This window comes from Ascaphus truei, chromosome 3 (assembly GCF_040206685.1).
Source record: "Ascaphus truei isolate aAscTru1 chromosome 3, aAscTru1.hap1, whole genome shotgun sequence".
Lineage (NCBI taxonomy): Eukaryota > Metazoa > Chordata > Amphibia > Anura > Ascaphidae > Ascaphus > Ascaphus truei.
The window spans coordinates 273,257,104-273,284,055 of record NC_134485.1 but is presented as its reverse complement, the minus strand read 5'-3'; the positions used below and the strand labels follow the sequence as shown (position 1 = coordinate 273,284,055).

Genomic DNA, 26,952 nt, shown 5'->3' with positions numbered 1-26,952 from the left:
TATCTTCTGCTTCCCTAGGTGCCCTCATCTTAAAACTCTAGGGAGGTACTAACACTTGACTTGACTTGGTTAACCTGTCCCTATTCTGAATAATGTCCGTTATGCGCCCTTGGCTGACTTTGCACTCTTACAGGATCCTTGTCCCGGTTCTGTATTTTGATGGCACTTCTAGGCATGCAAGTGCCGAGGCCAATATTAATCTGCTGGTTGGGCTGGCTCTGTTAAACCCTGGAAACATTCTGTTGGAGACCTTTGTAGGGTATATGCCTCCTCTGTTGTGGACTATTGCTGTGTAACATCAAAGTGTAACATTTAAGTGTGTGGCAGAGTTAATCTTGGAGTTGAAATTGGAGGTGAAGATTGGCAGAAGATTGGGACTCTGCACAACAACTTTAGAACTGTGAGAACTTTACTTTCTAAAAGCTGTGATTATTTGTACTCTTACTATACTCCAATAACTGGGATGTCTCTCCTCCTGTATCTCACCATGCCCTCCTTATTGCTTAGTGTTTCCTCACTCCTTGGTGAATGTCCCTGTTCTCTCCTACTTCCCCATTCAGCACTGCACCATTATTTATACACCTCTTTTCCAACAACCCTCAATAAAAAAAACACCCACACAAATCCTCTATTAACACCCTCTATCTACTCCTTCCTGCTTCTGGGGATCTCCCCTAAGCCTGAAGCCAGACATACACACCTGATCTCACCCACGGCTCCCTGACATCTCTTCCCCTGTAAATGGTGTTAACCTTTTCATTTAACACTGACTAACCTTAAAACTTGCACCACAAATCAAGCATCCCAATAGCCTGCACTTATGGCTACTGTCCCACAGTCACTTATACCACCCATTGTGGCCAAGCACACCCATCTACAGCACTTATTTCCTCACCTGCTGTCTCTGTAAGTTTCTCCTCAAACCTCTTAGATTGTAAGCTCTTCGGGGCAGGGATTTCCTTTCCCATTGTCTGAATTTTACTGCACTTATTGTATTTTTAAAATTCCCTGTACTGTATTCTTTGTGAAGCGCTGAGTACACTTTTGGCGCTATATAAATAAAGACATACGATACAATACAACTAGTGTGTCCACTTTGGCCATATCTGCAGGTACTATCTGAAGGGACACTTGCCCTGACTATAACATTTTAAATGGGGACAAATCCTTGATGACTTACTTCTATACACACAGGTACATGTCTATAATATATACAGTGAGACTCCTCCAACTGTTACTCATCCAGGAACCTGATTTTAGAACATTCTACATGTATATATATCCATTCTAGTGGGGATGTCACGATCATCAGAAATTACATGGGTGTGGCTTACTTTCTGCCACTTCAACCTGTATATGTAATGGGAGATGTAATTTACTCTGTGTTAACCCACACAGTAACCCCCTAGGGCTCTTAACCCTTATACTGCTATAGTAGTCCTCACAAGAGGGACTACATAAATCATTATATAAAACTTTTAGAAGTTAAATTGTAATACCACATTTTCTCAGTAGTACCCACAGCTCTGTGTTGGATTTTCAATTTCTCTATTTTAATATTACTAATATTTTAATATTACTACCATATTGCGGTAAATAATTGCAAATACCATGGGGCCTTTAATAAAACATACTGTACATACTGTAATTACATGGATGCTGTACATCTTTGTGACCTTCAGAATAAATGCTGTCACATGGGTGTAGTCCAGTATTTTGGCATGTATCTTTGTGTATGTAGGTATTTTTTGTTGATTACTTTATTTTAGGTTTTTTTGTCAGAAATCTTATAAAACAGATAGCTGACCATTTAAAGTTATTCTAGAACACAAACGTGTTCATAAAACTTTTTTTTATATACACAGTATATTCCATTGTAAGACATTTTTTCCATGATTCACTAACCTGTGAGCCGGATTATCACACTACTATCTCACATGAAATGTCAATGACATACTGTAAATGACATAGAATCACAACGTGTTAATCCATATTGGAGATCAGTGAATCTTTCCATTGTATGTTACGGAATAAAAACACATCATAGTGCAATAAATGTTAACTCACATTTTTCAGTGTAAATAAACATATCCAAAACTGTGGCAACAGGAGGTGTAGGGGAATCCTATTCAATCGTCTCCTTATTGGATGTAGAATGATGGACACCTGACGAAGCTACCCTAGTGAAACACGTAGAGTCAATCTCTGTGGACTGCCCTTACCTTGCTTCATCCAGGATCCTCCTACATCCGGGACCGCAAGTGCATCACTACCGGAAGGGGACGCATTGGAGCGAAGGGAAAGGTGAGAGCTTAACAGCAGACAACAAATTTTGTGTGCCTGGATATAATTGAGCATTTTATAGCTTTTTTTACCTTGAAAAAGTTGACCAATTTTGCTGGATTGCACTAATTTGGCTTTTTCATTCCACTAACCCCATATTGCCATACCTACACCATATGGAGTGAGATCATCCTACATCCAATTATGAGAAAATTGAATAGGATTCCCCTAATTCTCTTGTTGCCACAGTTTTGGATATGTTTATTTACACTTGGAAAATGTGAGTTCCCACTTCAGAGGCTATCGCATCACAGAAACACCCCTCATTATTTAACATTTATTGCACTATGATGTGTTTTTATTTCTTTATATATGCATCATATTGAACTGCGCTCCCTTACTTCAAGCCTCATTCTACAAGAGTGAACTCTGTTGACCGTTCTTTGAGCAGCACTTTATAAACACTTTTGTTAGAACTTTTTTGCACAATTGTCAGTATTCCCCTTTTGTGTTTTTTTTTCACATTTATTTCACAATACAGTGTATTGCACATTAATCGTCATCACCTCCATTAGGAGCGCCTTTTCCTTTTTTCTATTTACTGCACTCTTTGTATGTTACCAATGCAGTGATTAAGAAATTATTAGTAGATTGCAATAAAGTATTACCTTGCAAAAATTAGAAGCCATAATCTAATAAATTACAAGACAATTTTATAACAAAAAACATTATAGCCAATCATCCACAAAGAAAAATAGTCTGCTTCTAAATAGTTCTCTGTCTGTGTAATTCTTACAAATATCATATGATACTAGAAAAAAGTAGTACAAGAAAATATTTTGTATTGCATTGTTTAACTTAATATTAATTTCCCTTAAAATCAGATTACAGCTGCTGGGTATAATCATTCTTCTTTGGTTTCATACAGTAACATAATTTTATATTTCTTCTGTACCATAATAAGAACTATTGATTTACTTTTGATTTGAATTTAATTTAATTCAACACTATAGCTGGTTTTATATCAAGTACTGTACAAAAATTTCCCTTCTTCACAAGCATTCTGCACACACTTTAGGTAGGTTTTTTTCTTCAGAACATGTAGCAGAAGCCTGCCATGATTATGAATGTTCTACTTTTCTATCCCCCAGGGAAGAATAAAGTCAATATGGCAGCAACAGATTTTGACTGAATAACTTTTGAGAAGGTCATTTATAGTGATAGAAGCGTGGCTCAATACTTCAATATTTTAATGAAATGATAGCCTAGAGGGGTCACCAGGAGGGCATCTTGACCTTCTATGGCCCTCTCCCCAAGGCTGGGTTTGTCAGCCTGTTGACAGGTTGTTGTAGTGAATATTAACTTCACCTAGAGACCTCAAGGCAGCTTTTTACAGCAGCTGATTGACTGCTGTTCGATGAGCTTATGGAGCAGAGGGGTTATAAATACAAGGCCTTTAAGAGGATACTTACCTTTGTTCCTGAAGAAAAGTGACACATACTATATGGGCTACCTGCCCACCCACTCTATTTTTCAAAATTGTATATTGAAAATAAATATATTTAAAAAAAAAAATGTAACCTTGCCAGACTTTAGGTCTGTAGCAAAAGGAGCATTGGCCCCCAATTTAGAGGTATGTGGGAGGTAGCATGGCTTTGATGAAACCTTATGCTTTTCACCTGTGGTGGTCTAGCTGTAGTTCTGGCTGTTAATTCTAGAGATGGGTGAATTGTTTTGGCTAATCGGCCAGTTCCTTTGGTCCACAGATTTCAGTGGATCAATCTCAAAAAGGTTAATTCGCGTTTTGCTGATTTTTTAGTATTACCAATACACTCCGTGGATTCTTCAATCCGTTGTAGGATTTTAAGAATCCACCAATGAGTTGCTGAATCCACTGATTGAATTCTACAAATCTGTCAATGGATTGTATCCAACTGCAGTTTTTGGTGAATCCACGTGGATTAAAACCGACCAAATCCGTTTGCTGATTTTAAACTGAATAACGGATTGTGGGGAGAAAATACGAGAAAATCTGGAGAATGGATTTGGGCAGATGCGCCCATCTCTACTTAATCCCCTCTTGGTTTTAGGCAAGAGTGGGGAATTGGTGTCTTCAGGGCTGGCAAGATTCACATGTTGGTTTTATATATGTGCTCACAAGTGATATTCTTTATTTGCTATATGCTAACACTGGAGGTTTATTGTTACCTTTTTCACCCACCATAACTTAAAATGTGTATGGTAAACCTATCTAGCCTTGAAAATTGCAAAGCCAGTACAACCAACCTCACACTGATGAGACCCATTAAGGTTGAAACATGTCTGTGAGTGATTTGACTGGCTTTGTATCTAATCCCATGCTGTACTTAAATACTGTGTGAACAGCAGAGCATTTGCTTATATGGGTTCCATGTAAAAATGGATTTCAGGCAAAAGGTGACACATTGTGTGCTCATTTGCATGCCATTTCCCAGAATCCATTGATGCTAGGTAATAATGGTTGAAAGGCAGGGTTGCAGACCTGTCTAAGACACGTGAATGTGCTCACAAGTGATATTCTTTATTATAGATATATATATCTATTTATATATATATATATATATATATATATATATATATATATATATATATATACAGTGGTTGACAAATCACCAAAAAATCTACTCGCCACACAAAAAAATCTACTCGCCACCTAATACCAAACGTGTGCTGCTTGGGCCAATATTTACTCGCCCGGGGGTTAAATCCACTCGCCCGGGGCGAGCAAATGTATAGGTTTGTCGAACACTGTATATATATATATATATATATATACATATATATAGTGCAGAATAAATGAGTTCTTCAGTATTAGGTGTTACCTTTTTTATTGGACTAACAATTTATGTCATAGGACAAGCTTTCGAGAGTTCTCCTCTCTTCTTCAGGTCGGCAATACTGATATACACAGTAATCTATGGCTAAAACAGAGTAGAGAGAACAAATGATAAGACTCTTTGACACCAAAACCAAAGGACTTAATGCAGACATGGGTTTTCTCACACCCTATCAAAATTGTTTGTAATTATCCTGCTTGCCTCTTTTCTTATCCACACTTTATCCCCCCCTGCCCCCACAGTATCCCTCCCCCTCCCCCTCCACACCTTTCCTTGTCACCCTCCCCTGGCTTCAAACACTTTTAACACCCTACCTTATCTACAGTACATATCTGTTTTTTTTTGTTTTGTTTTTTCTCTCTACACTGTTTTAGCCATAGATTCCTGTGTATATCAGTATTGCTTAACCAGAAGAAGAAAGGAGAACTCTCGAAAGCTTGTCCAATGACATAAATTGTTAGTCCAATGTAACGGGTTTTGTGGACTGGCCTGACCCACCCAATCTCATATTGGCCCCTGTGGTCTAACCAGCCCCCATTACAGTGTGATGTCTGGTGGTGCACCTGTTGGCAACAGGACTCCTGAGTCTCCCGCATGATGTTGTGTTGGGGATTGCCAACCCAGACAGGCAGCTGAGGTAGTGTGCTTGAGTCCTACCTATATCCAGTGCAGCGCCTCCACCTCATCAGGATCCCAGCGTCCGCTTGTGGATGGTCCTGGTGAGGAACTCCTCTGTGGTGCAGCCCCCTGTGTAATTACTCCACACTTACTCACGAGGGTTTCTTTTATCAGAGTCATCTTTATTAGTACGGTGGGCCAGCTGCCCTCCACAATGGGTGAATTTAGCCCTCCATTGTTCACCGTACTTCCCTTTGAAAGGTATTGTCCTCCTAATGTAGGGATTCCCTATCCCCGTAGGGATGTCTATTCTGCACCAGGTCCCTGGTCACAGTCTCATTAGTCCTGTAGTGTACCAACTCTGAACTCCTCCAACTACTTAGCAACAATCTCTGAACTAACTTTTTTATCAGTGCTGTGCCTTATGTATCCTCTGGGGGCTGACACAACTCTGACATCACCAACCAGGGAGTCAGAACCTGTGACTACTCCCATCCATACATAGGGCACCTCACCAGGGTGTGAGGGCTAACCTCCATAATTACTGCTGGCATGCCCATAACTTACCAGGCCTTACTGTCAGCAGGAGAGATGACTGCAGCCATTTTACAGCATGGTTACATTCTCCCCCTGGTGAATCCCACCGTCCCCGGCTGGGACCTAAATTTGCAGTACCTTTCGTCAGGAAGCACTGTAAAATGGAACATACATCATTATTAGAACATCATCTCTTTATAAGATAACAACTCACATTGCACCAAGCACGCCCCGACCAGCAGCCACGAACCCGCGTAATGCTACCCAGTACCTCCTAATAGTAGTGCCGTGGATCAGGTTTCTTCACCTCCCGACCCCCCATGTCCAGAACAGTTACATGGTAGCTACGCGGCAACCCCCTCTCAGGCCTGTATACTACTTTGTGTTTGTACACACTTCGCCCGATACTCCATACCCTTATCAGGTGCTCGATCCTTTCTTCTGCCTTACTGCCAGTAATGGCACCCCCTTTGTTGACCATGTACTCCTCTATGGTCTCCCTTAACCACTGGTCCCTGTTATCCTCAATCTCCTGCATGAGGGGTTCAGGAACATACGGGTACTCCAATCCATGGGAGTACTTATATTTTGCAGTGATCGCCCTTTCAGCCCTACTACTCCTAGTTAGGTTGGCGTTCCCCGCTCTCCCTGGTAATACCCAGGACAGGGGCACATCTGGGTCTACGGGGTCGGACAATATGTCAGGGCCCATGGGTTCTATTTCATTTCTGCCTATCATGAACCACCTGAATTGCATCTCCTTTTTCCTCTCGGCGGGCGTGAACTCCCCCTTAGCCCACCAGTAATCCACTATGTCATCCTTCTCTAATAAGAACCGCGTGCGGTCCATCCACCCCACGTACCCCTCAAATAAGGGTGCCCACCAACGGGTCTCCCTAGGCTTCTCGGGCCCAGACTCTTGAGAGTCTCCTTCATCGGTACCCCCCCAGGAACATACCCCAGAGGTCCCTGCTGAATGGGGCCTGGACCACCTCTCATGCTTTGAGGCCTCCCCAGAAGGTACATCCGCCTCTTCAGGCACCCACCGGGACTTTGATACCTGTCCAAATTGTCCTCCTCGCCTTGAGCCACCCTCTGAAGCAAAGCTACTCAGTCTTTCCCCAGTCTGGTTTTCACCAACCCCCAAGGACTCTTCCGACACCCCCAAGCTGGATAATGATCCCCGGGAACAGGTGACTGGGGCATTATCTAGGGCGTGGGGTTGGGCGTAGGGATAGGCAGTCGGCAGCCGCGGGGTTCCGACCCGTTCGCCTTCATGGGATTGCCCCGTACCACTGGACAGTGGTATCGCCGGTTGCGTCTCACCCTTCTCGGTTCGCCGCTTGCTCCGGGTCTTTTTAATCGATCGGGAACCACCACCCGATCGCTGAGACGCGTGTCCTCTACGTCCGCTCGTTCTGCCACCTCCGCCGGAAACGCCGTCGTCGCTGGAGTCGGATGCGCCACCATCTTGGGATGGACCCCCATGCGGGATCTCTTCCTCCACGATTAGGTCCGGAAGTCCTTCTGCGTCCACGTGCGCCGTCCTGGCCTGGCACGGCCTCTCCTCTAACGGTGGTATCAGAGCCTGGCAAGGACAGGGACTACCCTTACCAGTCCGCAGGTTGGGCGTGGATCGCCCGTTGCCACTGGACCCGCCGGTCCCGAGAACAGCTGGGCTCCACCTCTCCGGTCTCTGCTCCAACGGTGACACCCGGCTCCGTCCACTGTCACTTCCGGTAAGTGGCCTTTTTATCCCATTCCCTCCACCGGACACCGCCACCGGCCAGACCAGGGTACTAGTCAGTTCTTTGGGCCCCTCGTCCGAGGGATCCGCACTAAGGGTACTTGGGGTCGCCGAGCGCGGCGACCGCCTTCTTTTCTCTTGGTCGGTTGCCGGACCAACCACTTCACACTCTTCTGGGTCCGCACCCTTGGTCCATAGTGCACCGGGGGACTCGGCGGACAGCCTAGCCGTATTCCCCCCTGGGTCATTGGTCTGAATGGGCACAAACGTGGGCATTGGCCACAGGTATTGTGTGCCACACTGGGGACAGCGCGCCGCCGTGCCCATGGTGCCGCCGGGCAGTCTGCATTGCAGGCAGAGGCCCACTACTGTCTCCGCGCCCCCCACGCGTATCACTAGTACCCGGCCGGGTACTGCGTAGGGCTGAGTTGATACCATCCGGTTCACATCTGGGGAGCAGGCCATTGTCTTGGTGGGAGCCACTTTTAACACTGGTCTGTTCTGGAAGCTGGTTCCGCGTGAGTGACCAACAGGGGTTGAATGGTCAGCCACTCCTTGGTTCAGCTCCGCCCTCATCTGACACAATTGGAATCCGCCCCCAAGTGTAGCGATTATGGGCGGGTCCCACAAGGGAATAGGATGTCCTTTAATTGAGGCCGCACCTCTTTCAGTCCTAGAGGACGCGACTACAGCTTTCGCGCACTTATCCCCAACAGGGTGGGGTTCCTCTTTTGCCGCCAATTCCAGCCGTTTCCTTTCAGCTGCCTTGCGTGCAAAGTATCCTTCTTTTTTGCACACGATTTCAGCGGCCGGAACTACCTCTGGTAATGGTGCCGTCAGCGCACCAGCTCCTGGGCCCGCGGGAGTCATACCCACGGGGCATAGCTGGAAACCACTCCCCCTGGTTGATATTAGGGGAGGGTCCCACAGACTAAGCGGTTGACTCAGCACTGGGGCTGAGTGAGTTACTGTCCATGAAGGCGCGGCCGCAGCTTTCGCGCCATACCACCCATGCGGGCGGGGCTCTCCTGTTGGCGCCACTTCTGGCCAATTCTTGGTAACTTGTGCATTTGCAGAATAGTCTGCCATCAGCCCACGCGGTCTCCCAGGGAAGCGGGAGCCGCCATTTTGGGTAGCACTGTCAGTCCGATCAATGAATGAGGTAGCGTTCATCTGTTTGCAAGTCAACTGACATTCACTCTCACTGTGTTCTCCTCCGGTTATAACAATGTCCTCAACACAGTCCTCCAGGGTGGCGCCTCGTTGTCCTAGGCAGGACCAAAACGGTGCGGCCACAGCTTTCGCTCCACTCCAGAGCAGGCTTGTAAAAGACATGTCAGCAACAGCTTGCTCTCCAGTGGGGTGCACGCCACGTGTGCTCTCCCCATCAGCCTCCGGTCGCCATTTTGGACTATCCGCACCGCGCGGATCCTCCATTCTTGCGGTCGTCATTCCCTCGTAGTAGTTATCGTACATGGGGCTCCTCTCTGCGGGGCAGCCACCACACCGGTACAATAAAGATTTCCCTGATGCACCACCATGTGTACCTAATGTAGGCTGGACTCGTGTATGCACTACCTCAGGCTAGGCTCACTCTCTCAGTGTCTGCTGTTTCTCCTTCCTCCCAGTCTGTGCTCCCTACGGTGAGTTGTCTGGAATGGGCTAGAGTACTCTGGGGCTTCCATGCAGTACTGGGGCGTCTACCTATCTTGGTTAGCCTAGCGCAGACCCTCTCCAGGAATCCTGACCACGTTAACAGGCTATCCCTTCTGGCATCCTACCAACTAGCACTACCTCAAGGTGACTAGGACAGCTATAGCCCGGCTCCAAACCCCCAACTCCTTTCAGGCCCCTAGGTCGTCCCTGCGAACTGACAACTCTGTCAGCCCCTGACTACCCCTAGGTCCGTCCCAACGCAGCACAAAGTGGCAGCAGACACTCTCCCTGTTTCCAAGTGACCTAGCAAAAGCCTGTCCTGTTGACAGGTCTCTCTCAGCAGCGCCTCCAAATGTAACGGGTTTTCTGGACTGGCCTGACCCACCCAATCTCATATTGGCCCCTGTGGTCTAACCAGCCCCCATTACAGTGTGATGTCTGGTGGTGCACCTGTTGGCAACAGGACTCCTGAGTCTCCCGCATGATGTTGTGTTGGGGATTGCCAACCCAGACAGGCAGCTGAGGTAGTGTGCTTGAGTCCTACCTATATCCAGTGCAGCGCCTCCACCTCATCAGGATCCCAGCGTCCGGTTGTGGATGGTCCTGGTGAGGAACTCCTCTGTGGTGCAGCCCCCTGTGTAATTACTCCACACTTACACACGAGGGTATCTTTTATCAGAGTCATCTTTATTAGTACGGTGGGCCAGCTGCCCTCCACAATGGGTGAATTTAGCCCTCCATTGTTCACCGTACTTCCCTTTGAAAGGTATTGTCCTCCTAATGTAGGGATTCCCTATCCCCGTAGGGATGTCTATTCTGCACCAGGTCCCTGGTAACAGTCTCATTAGTCCTGTAGTGTACCAACTCTGAACTCCTCCAACTACTTAGCAACAATCTCTGAACTAACTTTTTATCAGTGCTGTGCCTTATGTATCCTCTGGGGGCTGACACAACTCTGACATCACCAACCAGGGAGTCAGAACCTGTGACCACTCCCATCCATACATAGGGCACCTCACCAGGGTGTGAGGGCTAACCTCCATAATTACTGCTGGCATGCCCATAACTTACCAGGCCTTACTGTCAGCAGGAGAGATGACTGCAGCCATTTTACAGCATGGTTACACCAATAAAAAAGGTATCACCTAATACTGAAGAACTCATTTATTCTGCACTATCGTAACTGGACTAACACGGTAATTTTCTGCTATATATATATATATATCCCTCCACTGCAAAGCATATAGCAAATGGAAATATTACTGTATGCTCATTTGCATGTCTTAGACAGGTCTGCAACCCCGCCTTTCACCATTATCACCCAGCACACAGCACTTAATGAGCATACAGTAATATTTCCATTTGCTATATGCTTTGCAGTGGAGGGTTTTTGTCACTTTTTTTACCCACCATATCTTAACTAAGTGTGGTAAACCCCATCCTCATTGCTTCATTTTTGCATTGCCGGTATAACCAACCCCACACTGATGAGACCCATAAAGGTCGAAACGGTTGTCTGTGGGTGGGTTTACTGGCTATGCATCTTAACCCTGGCTGTGCTCAAAGCTGTGACCATGCAGCAAGCTTAAGCCTATAGGGAACCATATTAAAAATGGTTTTGAAGCAAAAGGTGGCACTGTGTGCTCATTTGCATGGCATTTCCCAGAATCCCTTGCTGCAGTGCAAGTGCTGTGTGCTGGGTGATAATGTTGAAAGGCGGGGTTGCAGACCTGTCTAAGACATGCAAATGAGCATACAGTAATATTTCCATTTGCTATATATATATACATATATACATACAGATACATACAGAACCCCTGATGAAGTCATAGATGACGAAACACGTAGGGTGTGGCTTAATCATACGGCTGTCATTCACAATTTGACTTTATTGCTGCTGGACTTGAGCTCCTGCGTCTCCCGCGTTTACCGTGAGCTGTGTTGGATCGGCTGCAGCATACATCGGCTTGTAGGAATTCCTGATCTACCCATACCCGGAGGAACTCTCTTGACGGGCACCGGAGGGAAAAGGCTTTGTTTCCAGTTCCGGGTCATATGGTGGATTTACACAGGAGAACGCTGGGACCTCGTGGATATCGAGTGGACAGCGTTGTTGGCAAATGAGAGCCAATCTCATACATGCTTGCATTTACAGCACTTTTGTGAGTGGGCATTCTGTTGAATTCTTGGTCTTTTAATATATTTTATATCAATAATACACTAGGTGTGCGCCTGTTTTGTTTTCTTCTTTTCACAGATCTTATGTTAGGGACTGGTGATCCCTTGAAAACGGGCTGCAGACACTTTGCTGTATTTACAATTGGAACAGGACTTTGGGCCTCATGCAGTAAGCGTTGATAAGGGAAATATGGCCATGTTATAGCCAAAATTGGGTTTGAGATTCAGTAAGCGCCGATAAGTGCTTCATATCGCCAGGTTTCGGAGCCGATAATTTGGTTATGGCCAGTCGCCTGCCGATAAGCCTGTTTTCGACACTGATCGCCACTTTTTTAAATCGGCTGGATTCAACAAAAAAAAACAGCTTATCGGGGCTGATCGGCACTACGAAATTGAGATGTTATGGCCGATTTCTCCCGCCAACTAAAGTTGGCATTTTGGACGGGAGAACGATCGCTAAGGCTGCCGGAACGGCACTTAGAAAAAAAAAATCTTCTGTACATCAATGGAAGTCAATGGAGCGGGGACGTATAACAGTATAGTACTGTTTACGTTTCATTGCTCACAATACAAGGGGGATTTGCATTACAGTGTGGGGGCATTCCCTGCATTGTGTCACAGCTGACGTGTCTTATTTGCATAACATTCGACTTTTACATGTTTTCAGCATTTGCGGGTCACATTACTCATCATGTGATGATGTGGCAAGGGAAAATACTATACTACACTCTTAAAGGAGAACCTCACATCATATCACACATTTTACTCAACTCAGCGACAATTATTTACATGATGTCACACATGTCACACATGTCACACATACACAGTATATTCATCTTCCTTTACATTACACAATGCTTGTAATGTGACACGCATCTTTAAACGTTCATGTACATCTGTATTCTCATGTTTACATATACTTTTGGGTCCTCCCTATTTTCATGACGTCACTTATTGGACGCTCAATCACATTGCATGTTTACATTGTAACCGTTGCATTACAAGCACTTCAACCTAACTTATACACACATGTACAGTAATTCATCATTGGGACACCTTGTAAACTCATTCTATACCAACTATCCTCCTTACACAAATGCATGCATATGCACACGACTATTCATTGTTGCCAACATGTCACAATAACATGGATAATTACACATGTTACACAAAACTTTTCCCACGTCAATCTCAGCCTTTTTGTCTCATTACATGACTGACTCTTGCGTTCACAAGTGTTACATGCATTGCACATGCAACTATTTATTTGCAAGCAATCTTTGTACAAAGCTTCACGTCACATCATTGCCAAATATCATCATTCCCTGCAGAATACACACAACAAATACTTAGAACAACAAGTGCACACAGCTTGCCACAGAAGTACTTTATTATGGTAATGTAACACCTTGCATTTTACTATGTCACCTGACATCATCACATACCTATTTAAAGGACGCACATTACCTGCTCATTCACAGCTACTCATTTCAAAATGTTGCGAATGTTTAGGAGACGCAGGAACATTCTTTTCTATGACATGCTTGATGATCAAGAGAATCATATAGGGCAAGGTAGGGACACACCGAGGGACAGTGACAGTGACGCGGATACGACAGGGACAGGGAGAGGGACAGGCCGAGGGACAGGTAGAGGGACAGGAGATCAGAGGAGAAGACAGAGGAGACAACTTGTGCCTCGTCCGCGTCTGTACAGGGAGAGAACCCTGTTAGATGGGATGAGTGAGGAGGAGATTGTAAGTCGCTATCGTTTGAGTTCAGCAGCAATCTTAGCTCTTTATGAGGAGATAAGGGGGGATTTAGATTTTTTCACAGCCAGAGGTCGTGCAGTCCCTGGGCTTGTTAAAATGCTGTGCTCATTACATTATCTTGCTTCCGCGTCATACCAGACAACTGTGGGCATAGTGGGCGGGGTCTCGCAATCTACATTCTCGCGGGCCTTGACCCAGTTTCTCTATGCACTCAATAGACGCGCTAGGAATTATATTCATTTTCCTACAGAGGCGACAGAGTGGCTGGAAGTCAGGACTGGCTTTTATAATATAGCAGGGATACCATCTGTGCTGGGTGCAATCGATTGCACACATGTTGCTTTGATTGCACCTAGTCAGAGTGAGCATGTGTACCGCAATTGGAAGCACTACCATTCACTCAATGTACAGGTGGTATGTGATGCGACGATGAGGATAATGCATGTGGTACCCAAGTTCCCTGGTTCCAGTCACGATTCCTCTATCCTGAGGAACTCTTCAGTCTTCCATGCGTTCGAAGAGGGACATTTTGAACCTGGTTGGCTGCTGGGTGAGTACATATTTACATGTTCTAACACAAAACACATGTTGATTTAGGAATGTTGGCATTGTACAATTTGATCACTAATGTCAGCTTATGTGTGCTCCATTCATTATAGGTGACTCAGGATACGGAATTAGGCCGTGGCTCTTGACTCCGGTGCTAAACCCTCAAACTGAAGCAGAGGACAGGTACAATGCAGCCCATATATCTACAAGATCTGTTATAGAGAGGACATTTGGCCTACTCAAGACCAGGTTTAGGTGTCTGGACAGAACTGGTGGGGCTCTTCTATACAAGCCTCAAAAAGTGTCTGATATTATCCTTGCCTGTTGCATTTTGCACAATGTTGCACTCAGGCACAATGTACAGTCAGACCTAGCTGAGGCTTTGGTAGACGAGCATCCCACCCATGTAGCTGCTGAAAATGAACAAACAGCCAGTGGTGGCCAGACACGACAGAATCTCATCAATTCATTTTTTTCTTGTAAGTACAAACTCATATGTTCCTAGTACTACTTTTATAGTTTAATTATGTTATATTAACAATAATGTTTCTTTATATAACCTTCTGTTAGGACACAGATGAATATGGGTTGCACACCTTTCTTTTCTCTGCTGTGTGCACAAAGGGATGTGGCACCGGTATGTTATTGTTGCACAGGTTATATAATCCCTCTTCAATTGTACTTTAGTTGTGTGTATGTGAATACAACTTGGGTAACAAAGCAATAATATTTTAGCATTGTGTTATTCCTTATGCTAAGACAAAACACATATTATGCCCATAATCATTCATGCTTCTAGTATGCTTACATACAATGTTATTGGTGCAGTGTAACATGTACATCCATATGATGTGTACACCAGGCTGATTTACATTTTGAATGTCATGAAATATACATGGTGTTGTACATTTAACACCAAATACACACTTTGCTGTGTTGTTTACGGTACTGAAGATGGCATGTCAATGTTTGCAATTTATATATTGTTCCTTTGCATTATAGGTATATCTCCAGTATGACTGATCATGGTATGTATATTTGCTGACATCTCTCATAAGATGTGGCTACCTCAATCTTCCTATAATTATTGGAACTAAAAACCCAACATATTGGTTTAAACACAAATGTTACATATATGTACTTTCTGTATCATGTATATGCATTTAGCTACTCTTGAGCTTTCATGTGCATTGTATTACAAAATGATTACTCACATTTCATCACATTTTATGTATGTTTCCTTATAATTTCCATTAATGTAATATAGAGGTGGTTGGAGAAAAGGGGATAACTGTACTTATTTGTTTACTTACGGGAGCACATTCATCACTAGCATAGACACACTTTTTAAGACAACTGTTTGTGTCTCTATCAATTGGTGTAGGATCCATGTATAACACCGACAAATGATAACACCAGCTTTATTATGGTAGCTTATATCATCATATTGACTATACTATGTATTTCTAAACGATTAATAAACACAGTAAACTATAGTTAGTTAGGTTAATGAAATATACACAGAAACGTACTTCATAACATGATGGTGATGTCATATTCAGAACATCATGCATTGGAGGGGACCATAACATCTGGCCAGTAACATTATTTGCTACAGTCCCAAACCATTTTATCTACATACCCATGTAACAAGAGATTTTAAAAATAAATGGCTACTTGGTTGTAAGTGTCCTTTACATTGGGAGAAGGAGTGGCTCACTGAGTAAAGACACACACTGGAACTGATAGTTTGAAGCAGGGGAGTCTGGTTCAATTCCCGGTGTGGGCTCCTTGTGACCTTGGCCAAGTCACTTTATCTCCCTGTGCCTCATGCGGCAAAAAAACATTTGTACGTTCCACGGGCCAGGGACCTCAGGCTGAAACATGTGTCTGTAAATCGCTGCGTACAACTAGCAGCCCTATACATGAACATGCTCATATTATTATTATTATTGTTACATAGTTTCGACAGTCATACGTTCCATTACATATTAGAATACACAAATGTGTTAGCAGAGTGGGAATGGTTGTTATATATAAAACACACCATGTCATAAAATGTTAGTAGTCATTAAAGAACACTCAATAAAAATTCATGAGGCACTCTTTTGCAACATCATTATGTTAATTAAGTGCTTATGCAATATAGGCATAAGGGTATCACATTTTTAATTGTTTGTTAATAAGCGCTGCAAGCAATATAAAATTAGTTCCATATGTAGTATAGTAGTCGGTGGCTCCTCCTCACAATCATCTCATATAAAGGTAGACTCTTCTGAAATCATACATTGATCCGATTGTATCTTCCCCGACATCTCTGAAATACAGCAAACACATGATGGTCAAAGATGGCACCTTACTAGATATGCATCCGTGACAACGCGTTACGCAGCTCTATATGATTGTGTAGATACACACGTCAGTCACTTATATGTTAGAAGTAAAACTGTTCATCAGTATGTAATGTTTCTTTAAATTTGTAGCAGGCATAACTATGTATAAGAAGTGAACGTTGCCTGTATACTGAAAGATGTGCGCGCACATCTTTGTGTGCGCACGCACTTCACGCTTGGCTCCACTAACTGTTAGCGCATGCGCAAAACAAAGCGTACGTTGTGCGTTCAATACATGTTGAAAATACCAGTAAACATAACATCTTTATTTCAAATACAATGAAGACGAAACTACATTCGTTCTAAACGAGTACATCTGTATTCTTTTTAAACAGACGTGTTTGAACAGAAAGCACGGCCGATAACACAATGCGCAAATGCAATACGTGTGACGTCATGTTAAGCCAGCGTGAAACGCACGCTAACACTCCTCCCACTCAATTAACATTCGGCTAACGCCCAGGGTACGCCTACAAACACTGAGCCGCACGCATCACACACTGCAGTTACCGTTACTATAACAAAACATGACAGCCAATAGGCTTTGAGGCGCGCACGTCGCTTGGGGGCGGGACTTACATCACTAATCCTTTTTAAGGACGCCTTGGCCCATGACAAGGGTCCCACGTCATACGTGGTGGACCCGGTTTTCAATGTTGTAGATGTTGCATGATAACAAAACAGGTATGTGTTAGAGTAATGGTAAAATGTTGCTAATATGTTTAAAGGGATAGGAAAGTACGTATATTTATTCCGTCAGCAATGTGTACTACTCTTTCAGGTCCTACTATATTGTATTAGGAAACAATTTGTTTGTGATCGCTACATGTTATGCAGTCTGCAATGTTACGCTGTATCCACGCATTGAAAGTGAAAATGGTGGTTACAAAAAAAAAAAAAATTTAAACGCAGAGTCAACGCATAACGATTGTTATATTTACCATTCTTCTAGAATTAACTCTTCGCCTGGCTGCAACTGGTCGCTCCAGAAATGCAAGCCATTTTCATCCACGCTTAACCCAACCGCTGAATCCAGTATGGCACATATCTCCTCCAGGATGCGCTCATAGGAATCGCCACTGCTTTCTTCAAATAATTGGTCGGGAGGTAGGTTCATTTCTTCCGGTTCCCATTCCAATGCAATTTCAGCTGAAAGGCTTGGTACATAATCATAGTACTTTTGTTCTTGTACAATGTGGGTTTCAGGAATGGAGGCTGCAGATATTGCAGCACGTATCGATTCAAACGGATCAGTAGTAGCGGATACATTGCTATTGCCATTAGGAATAAATATGCCTTTCACGACAATATAAGTGCCGTCTTTCAGGAGAAATTGTTTTTCCGGGGCAATCTTCCAGAAACCATAGGTGTGTTGTAGCTTATCCTGGTCACGTTCAAAAAAGTCATTACTTGATAAAGTGAATCTTATTGAGGAATTAAAATTCCGTGCATGCTTACGGTCTTGGTAATAAGGATATTTTGCTCGAATGAAATCATCGATTTGGCGTGTGCTTGCTTTCTGTCCGCGACTGTTCAAGATGGCTTCACAGATCATGTACTTATACCCTAAAAGGGGATTAATATTGTTAACGAATTCATCAGCCATGTCTGAGTAGCACAAAAGCTGTGTGCAGGTCTGTGTTATTTGCTCATCAAAATGAATGTGCTGAATGGCTAACAAACTCCTGTTTTTCCTTGTCAAGGTCAACAAAACTAACTACTTTGACTCCTTATTTCAAACGCCAATTGGATTTGGTTGTCTAATTGGGTTAACAGTTGTGGTTCGTGATATGGGACTGTGGGAGAAACATTTCTCCTTCTTTTATCTCGTTTGTGAAAAACATCCCTAGACTGTGAATGCGTTCACATAGTGTTTTTTTGAAAACTAACAAAGGCCAGTGTGTGAAAATATTTCTTAGCCAGGCATATCAGTAAAAACACACCTGCAAAAAGAAATGTTTTTTCCCCGCTTACATTTCTGTGTGTATGTGAAAGTCTGGTTAACTCCCTGTCTGCATGAGTTTAAATACGTGTGTATATATATATATATATATATATATATATATATATATATATATATAAATATATCTCTTATAAAAATATATATATATTTATATATAATAATTTTTTTTTTTTATATTGCAGGAGTACACACAACATTGATGGCATTAAGTATACCTTGTATGAAACCTATTTAAATGGTGAGAAACATGATTGAATTAAGTAATAAACATTTGTTTAAGCACAATACTGTTAGAGTCTCATACTTAGGATATTTCTCAAACATTAGGCCTGTATTATTAAAATAGTGTGCTTTCACAAGGAAGCATGAAGTGTATTAGTTTGTGTATACCAGTTTATATAGTACTATATATATATATATATATATATATATATATATATATATATATATATATACACACACATATATACATATATATATATATATACACATATATATATATATATACACATATATACATATATATATATACACATATATACATATATATATATACACATATATACATATATATATATACACATATATACATATATATATATATATATATACACACACTCACACTCACTCAGTGTGTGTGTGTGTGTGTGTGTGTGTGTGTATATATATTATTATACATTCTGAGATGTTATAGAAACGAACACACAACTGATTAAAGGACAAAATTACAATGGCCAAGCAAGGCAAAGGTAAGTAATAATTTACACATAATCCTGCTGTACACGTACAAGAAAGATGTTTGCACTTACTTAGGTGTTTTAATAATTGCATGTGACTAATATGCATATGCAATTCTTACATCAATTAACACACCCAAATGCAATGTTTTGCTGCAAAGTCAATGGCAGCTTCTCTAAACTTAGCAACTGGCTCCTGGTGGACCATTACTGAACAGACGATTACAACATAAATATTTATAACACAATTAATTATGAGTGTTAACATTTCCAAACCTTCACGTGTACAAGAACATAGTTGAAAGTTTGGAAACAACACAGTCTTCAGCATACATACAATAGTAATTAGATAATCTGAAGTCAACAAAACAAGGCCAAACACATATTTTCTGAATTATAACATTTATTTTTTTTGTTCCTTTTGCGAGCGAGTAACAGGCCTGCTTGTTGTCTCTTGAATTTTCCTTTTTCTTTTGCCACCAACTTTAGGCACAACAGAGCCACTTTGAGTGGCCTCTGGCACTTCACGGGCAGGGCTTGTGGCCAGTGACTGTTCACCTACAGGGCTTGTGGCCAGTGACTCACCTACAGGGCTTGTGGGCAGTGATTCACCTACAGGGCTTGTGGCCAGTGACTCACCTACAGGGCTTGTGGGCAGTGATTCACCTACAGGGCTTGTGGCCAGTGACTCACCTACATGGCTTGTGGCCAGTGACTCACCTACAGGGCTTGTGGGCAGTGATTCACCTACAGGGCTTTTGGGCAGCGACTCACCTACAGGGCTTTTGGGTAGTGACTGTTCACGGACAGGGCTTGTGCCCAGTGACACATGTGAGCAAGTTGGTAGACACTGCACAAGTGATGGTTGGTCTGTTTCATGTGTGTCTTTTGTTGTTTTTGACCAAAAACTGGTCAGTAGTAACTGCTTGTATTTTGTTTTTGTGGGCTCCTTTGTAGGTGTCAGCTGCTGATTTTGTACAGATGGCAGTGGTAGTATGTCGTCAGGAACCTGCACAGCAATGTCTGCTACTTGACCGGTAACATTTGGGCCTGGTGAATGAATATCAGATGAATGTGGTGAAAACTGACCTGCATGAACAGATCCTGGCTGGGAGGTGTTGAATTGTGGTACATTAGTCATTCTCCAGTAATTAGCTTGTGTTTGCTGAACAACTAATGCTTCGAATGAGGTGTTGATTTTTTGCAACTGTTTAGGCACTTCAATGAAGACTCTGTGGAGATGTGCCAATTGTGATACTGTTTCTTCCTGCAGTCCAATCATCCTTTCCAGCACTGTCATCATGTCTGAATGGCGACGATTTTCTGCGTCCACTATTTTTCCCTCTGAAGCTACAATTGCATCGTATGTGGAAGTTGATGGACGATTTGGCGGTACAACAGTTTCTATTGGCACCTCTTCATGGTCACATGATTGTATTTCAGTCTCTTCTGTGGCGTCATCCTCATCATACTCATCATCCTCATCACCATGATGTTCTAAAAAGAAATGTACACATTATTAAATGGCATGTTAATGTATGCTGTGTTACTATGTAATTGTACTGTGTCCTAAGTAACACCTAACATGTTAGCATACGTTTTATAACCTCATTAAAAACTACCTTGACTTACGAATAATGTTTGGACTCAGTATGAAATATGAATGAATGAAAAGTTGCTCTAAACTCAGAAGTCCTACATGATAATTAACATCACTAACACAATACATGTTGCCTTACACTTCATTTTCACTGACACTAAGTAATCCTATTTAAAGAAGATGTGCAAAACAAATAATGCACATGACAACATAACATATAGAAGAGCACATATTATATGGCCAGCAAATGATACACTCACCTTCTAGTAGTGTTGAGCTGGCTGACCCAGGTGAAGACACTTGTTCCATCTCAGGTGACACATGTCCTCCAGGGGCAACTATATATAACAATAACATAAGTTTTACATTTACATGTGTAAATATTGAACAAACACTTATTGTATGTTCTGTATTTATGATTAACTAACAACATCAGTTCCTTAACCGAAAATGTGTGTGTGAAAGTGAACATAAATAGTTGTAATAACAATGTACATGCCTGTGTACTTAGAAGTTTTGAGTTCCCTAACATACAACATACTATGTTTCTGCAGTAATGCGTGAGGATAAATAGATTAAATGAGTACATAAAAATCATATGTTGTGTAGTGATATCAGTATCATAATGTACATAACTATCATGAGATGACCATTCACAATGGTTATCATGAAGGTGGTCATATTGCAAAAAGTGTTATTTTTGGTAGAGGATATGTGTGGTACATTAATCGAAGATGTGGCACACCTGAATGTGGCTGTGACTCAACAAGACAACACATGCAGTGTGTGATAATGTGTCTTTCATAGTAGTTCAACTATAGATATGAGTGAACTAATGTGTGACGTACGCTTTGATAAGTAATGAGTTGTTGGGGCATTTAGTAGCTAGAGTTAAGCTTTCCAATGAGTGTGATTAACTTCAGTTGTGCTATTCAGGTTGTAAGAAAGGTATTCCCTTCCCCAAAAAGCCTAATCAGCCACACCTTTCAATGACTTGAAACAGGTGCAAATGGTGTGAACTAAGTTGACCGTGAAATGAGGCTGTAATTAGTGTGTGTGCTGAACCCCACCCCCTCTGTTGAAGTGTATGCTGTGATGAGATATTAATTGCAGCTGCTTTAACACAATGGTAGATGAGCTAAGTAGTCATCTGCAGTGTTTAAGTTATGAAAACAATGACATAACATATGATACGTGTGCCTCATTATGCTGTCTGTATATGACATAAAGCAAAAATGGACCTTTTCTTAAGCAACTATAGATGTGTTAGTGCCAGTGATGTTTGTAGGCCGTTACATGCAATTTCTTTGATGCATGCTTAAAATAGGCAGTAATGTCATGTTTGTCGGAGTAAAATCAATAAAATACACAATAATATGATACATATTTCTGTTCTGTACCTGTAGCTACTAATAATTTCTCATGAACATGTGTTACACGTGTACTACCCTGTTGTTCCCCATCTTCGCCCACCATCAATTGCTTCCACTGCAGCTATGCATTTTGGGAATTCACATGTAAATGAGCACGCAATGGCACGTGCTATATTAGTTACTGCTTTTAGTAGGACTACTACATATATGTCTATTTTGAGATATATATATACAGAATCAGACATATACATATATAGATGCAGGTATGCTTATATTGTGAAGACAGTATAAAAAGCAGTGTAACTATGCAAAATAACTGTAAGCAACGACACGCCTAGTACAGTAATATTTATCACCTGCTGGAAATTGTGACGGATAAATTCCAATGTCACGGTCACCAGCCAAGCCTTCCACGACGACGGTAAGTAATTTTGGCCGAAGCAGCTCCTCCAATGGAGTCAATATGAGACGTTGTGGTGTGGGCCCACCTCCAGTGCCAGTAGCATGCACGCGTTGGTCTTGTATTTTCTTTTTCAATTTGGACCTAATATCATCAAATCTTTTCCGACAATGATACTTGTCCCTGACACGATTCCCACAGGCATTGACACCAATGACTATTGTGTCCCACATTTCTTTTTTGCTTGCTGCACTTGTCCGCCCTTGAAAAACATATAAAAGATATGAGGTAAATGAATAATAATATAAGCACCAGTTTCCTACACTGCTAGCTGTTCCAAGTGATAGCAAACATGCTGTTTTATGTGTAATATGTGCAGCACATGAGCATTCACTACTAAACCTATACATGTAAGCAAGGTTGCATTCATATTGTATGCAGTTATGGCAAATTGACCGCCTGTGTTTATTTGTCCTTGTAAGGCATGATAAAAAGCTGTGTTTCCACACTAATGAACATAGAAAGATATTGTGTACCCATATTTGCATATGAACAAAACTCAGATGACCTAGGATCACATGTATTTGAATAATAAATGTAAAGTTACACTTACCTACTAAATGTCCATATATACTGTCATAGTGCTCCAGAATGCCAGTGACAAGAGCCCTATTTTCCTGGTCATTGAAGCGAGGATTACGTGGCTTCTCCACACGTTTTTTCCGAGCAGGTTTAGGGTCAGAGCTTGGCTGGTGCTGACTGGACTCTCCTTCTTCCAATGGAAGAGCCTCCAAAAGCTGGCCACCAGCAAGCACGCCACCACCATCCACCCCATCAGCAACTGCGCCACCAGCAGCACTCCCAGCACCAGCACTCCCACTCCTAGCACCAGCACTCCCACTCCTAGCACCAGCACTCACACTCCTAGCACCAGCACTCACACTCCTAGCACCAGCACTCACACTCCTAGCACCAGCACTCCCACTCCCAGCAACAGCACTCCCACTCCCAGCAACAGCACTCCCACTCCCAGCAACAGCACTCCCACTCCCAGCAACAGCACTCCCATTCCCAGCAACAGCACTCCCATTCCCAGCAACAGCACTCCCACTCCCAGCAACAGCACTCCCACTCCCAGCAACAGCACTCCCACTCCCAGCAACAGCACTCCCACTCCCAGCAACACCACTCGGTGCACCAGCAACATCACTCCCCTGAACAGTACGTTCACTCCGACGCGTACTCCCACGAGTAGCACTCCCACTCCCACCAGCATCACTCTTCCCACGCTTTGCGGGCATACTTCCAGCACTCACAAAAAACAGACAAGAAATGTACAGGCAATCACACGACCCACTTCCACATATAAAACAAGACAAAGATGTAAACAAAACAACAATGGACAAAGCTCACCCAATACACAACAAGTCTCTCAGTCAATATGCAAATGTTCAATCGTCCAGCTCTGTGCGTCTCTCTCTCTCTCTCACTCCCAACAACACAGAGAATGATTAGCAGTACACGTTGCCTTTAAATATGGCGCGCAATCAAAAACATGCTTGTTTCGCCTGATTCAGCAAGATTTGTGATTGTGCAACCTAACAGCACCCCGCCACGCACGCCGATACACCTGTGTGTGATCGGCTCATCATCGTGAGAGTGGGCGGATTTGTTTTCGGGTTGATTTTGAATGTATTCGGCACTTACTGCATACGGAGAGGGAAAAACGCCAATAACATGACTAATCGATAAGCTTGCCGATTTCACATAATCGTCGCTTACTGCATGAGGCCCTTTGTCTCTCCAAATGGTTCTACTTTTATAAATATTTTTTATTGTTATATTTTTATTGTTGATATGATATTTTTTATTAATTTAGTTTTGCATTTTTTGGGAGTATAGTCATTTTATATATGCCATCAGCTTATGATTATACCACCTCACTAGGTTTATTTGAATAGCCTATAGCAGATTAGGTCCTCACTACATTAACAGTTATATTATCAGGTTAAAGTATAGGCGCTACTTCATATGTTCCTTTTTTTTGTATATATGTACAAAAAAAAGGAACATATGAAATAGCGCCTATACTTTAACCTGATAATATAACTGTTAATGTAGTGAGGACCTAATCTGCTATAGGCTATTCAAATAAACCTAGTGAGGTGGTATAATCATAAACTGATGGCATATGTAAAATGACTATACTCCCAAAAAATGCAAAACTAAATTAAACTAGCCCGGTTACATGCTGGGTACATGCTGGGTGTCGCCTGGCTAGTTTAAGGCAAGTTTAAGGCATTTCTGCATTGACTAATGACCCATCGGATTAACACAGCAGGGGTCCCTGGCAGTCCTATTCAGTTTGAAAGGGACTGCCAGGGACCCCCGCTGTTAATCTGATGAGCCATTAGTCAATGCAGAAATGCCTTAAACTTGCCTTAAACTAGACCCAGCATGTGCTTGGGTCTTTTTGGCGATTGCCACTGGTTTGTGTGAGAATAACCGTCGGCACTCCAGCAAGTTATCATGTAGTTACTGCACCGACACACTTTATTCGAGCAAATACCCAGTATGTACCTGGCAGATACCTGGAATGCGCCGCTCCTCACCTCTGACAAGCCCCGTTGTGTTTGCCTTCCCAGCCTGGGTTCATGCCTGGCTGACGGGCGGCTGATCTGTTAAATGATAATGATTAGGATTTAATAGGCTGCAATGCTTCGCGTGTCTACCAGATGGCATAAATTCATGAATTGTAATGCAGTATATATATATATATACTGTGCGGTATTGCAGCCAGCGGGAATAAAATGCTTCAATCCCTGCCTGGAAAATAACTCAATGCACTCGGGCAGAAAACAGTCACAAACCTCAATACACCCGGGTATACCCGAATTCGTGGGACTAGCCGAGCTCGAATAAAGTGTGTCGCCAGTGTATTTTATTTAGAATAATTAAGGGCAGAAAATGGGACTCAGGGGGTCAAATATATGAATAAGTGTGTCTTTGTACAGATGTAGCAAGACTTACTGTCCCCAGTACCATGGATGAATAAGCAAAAGTCTGTGTCACTGGGGACAGTGTCTGCTGCAATCACACTGCAGTGACAACTTTGGAAAAATCTGCACGACAGCGACAGCGACAGTGACAGCGACAGAGACATTACATTTAGTAGTGTTTCCAGTTGTATACATATCCCCTCAAACCTGCCTCCAAATAAATTATATAGAGATGCCTGCGCTGGAAGAGAAGCACAGCTGAGGTACCCTGGTAAATATGCTAATATATATATGCAAAGTATATTTAAATGAGTCCCATCCCACACTTCCTAAAAAGATTTCAATATCAACTCATAGTCTACAGTACATATTATTACTTTGTGCTTGGCATCCTTTCAAAGTTACAATCAACAAAATAGATATCCCTTGGAGATATGCTAGTAGTAGACAGTAGCTCACACTGCTTGAGTTGCTTCCTAAAAAACAATGGTAGTTGGTTCTAGTCCTGTGGGGTCTGACATCAGTACACCATTTCAGTCAGTAGGTGCCTTAGGCTTATCAACTCTACAGTATACAGTTGGTATGGAAATAATTTTAAGAAGTGTGGGATGGAACTCATTTAAATATACGGTACCTTGCTTAACCATTAGCATATCTCCCAGGGTACCTCAGGTGTTTATATTATTTGTCCTTGAGTGTTGGATTTTCATAAATATATGTTTACATGTATTTCCTCAGGATGTTCAAAGATAAATTAAATTGTTTTAGATGAAAAAAAGTACCATGCCTAGCATAAAACAATTTACTGAATTTAAAGACAGGAAATGAAAACAGCCTCCCTAGTAATAAACAAATATAATGAGAATTTCTTATTTTAAAATATTTTCAGGAATAATGTTATAAACATCTATGTACATGAGATGTAAAGTGTTTCTTTTGTGAGAAAAATGGACAGTAGTTTTAAATTCAGGGGGGAAGCAATCTATAAACAGAATTATATGTCTCTAAGTGGCAACACAAAAAAAGGAAATTATCACACTTGGATGACTGCAAAATCTTGTTTTTTGAGGGATTGAGGGATTGAGGGATTAGCTCTTGAAAATAGGGTCAAATACAGTACTGTGAAGTTGTCTGTGCAACAATGCAATAAAGTAATATAAATTAGACATTTACATCCCTCTGCAATATACCATGCACGATTTGGGAGACATGGCTATTGTTAATACAGCTACTGTATTGTATTGTCTCCTCTCAAGTTTAAAATGAGAGAGC

The 26,952-nt window shown here is 42.4% G+C and overlaps 2 protein-coding genes across 2 annotated transcripts in view; one reads left to right on the top strand and one right to left on the bottom strand.

The window, feature by feature from the left end:
* HS6ST3 (heparan sulfate 6-O-sulfotransferase 3) overlaps nucleotides 1–26,952 on the top strand; it is a 1,005,759-nt gene that overhangs the window by 843,284 nt on the left and 135,523 nt on the right. The window lies entirely within an intron of this gene.
* LOC142490581 (uncharacterized) lies at nucleotides 19,712–21,519 on the bottom strand. The gene is made up of 2 exons (XM_075592994.1): nucleotides 21,169–21,519; nucleotides 19,712–20,805 (listed from the first exon to the last, which is right to left on the bottom strand). The coding sequence occupies exons 1-2, from the start codon at nucleotides 21,263–21,265 to the stop codon at nucleotides 19,712–19,714; spliced, it is 1,191 nt and encodes a 396-aa protein (XP_075449109.1). The 5' UTR covers nucleotides 21,266–21,519.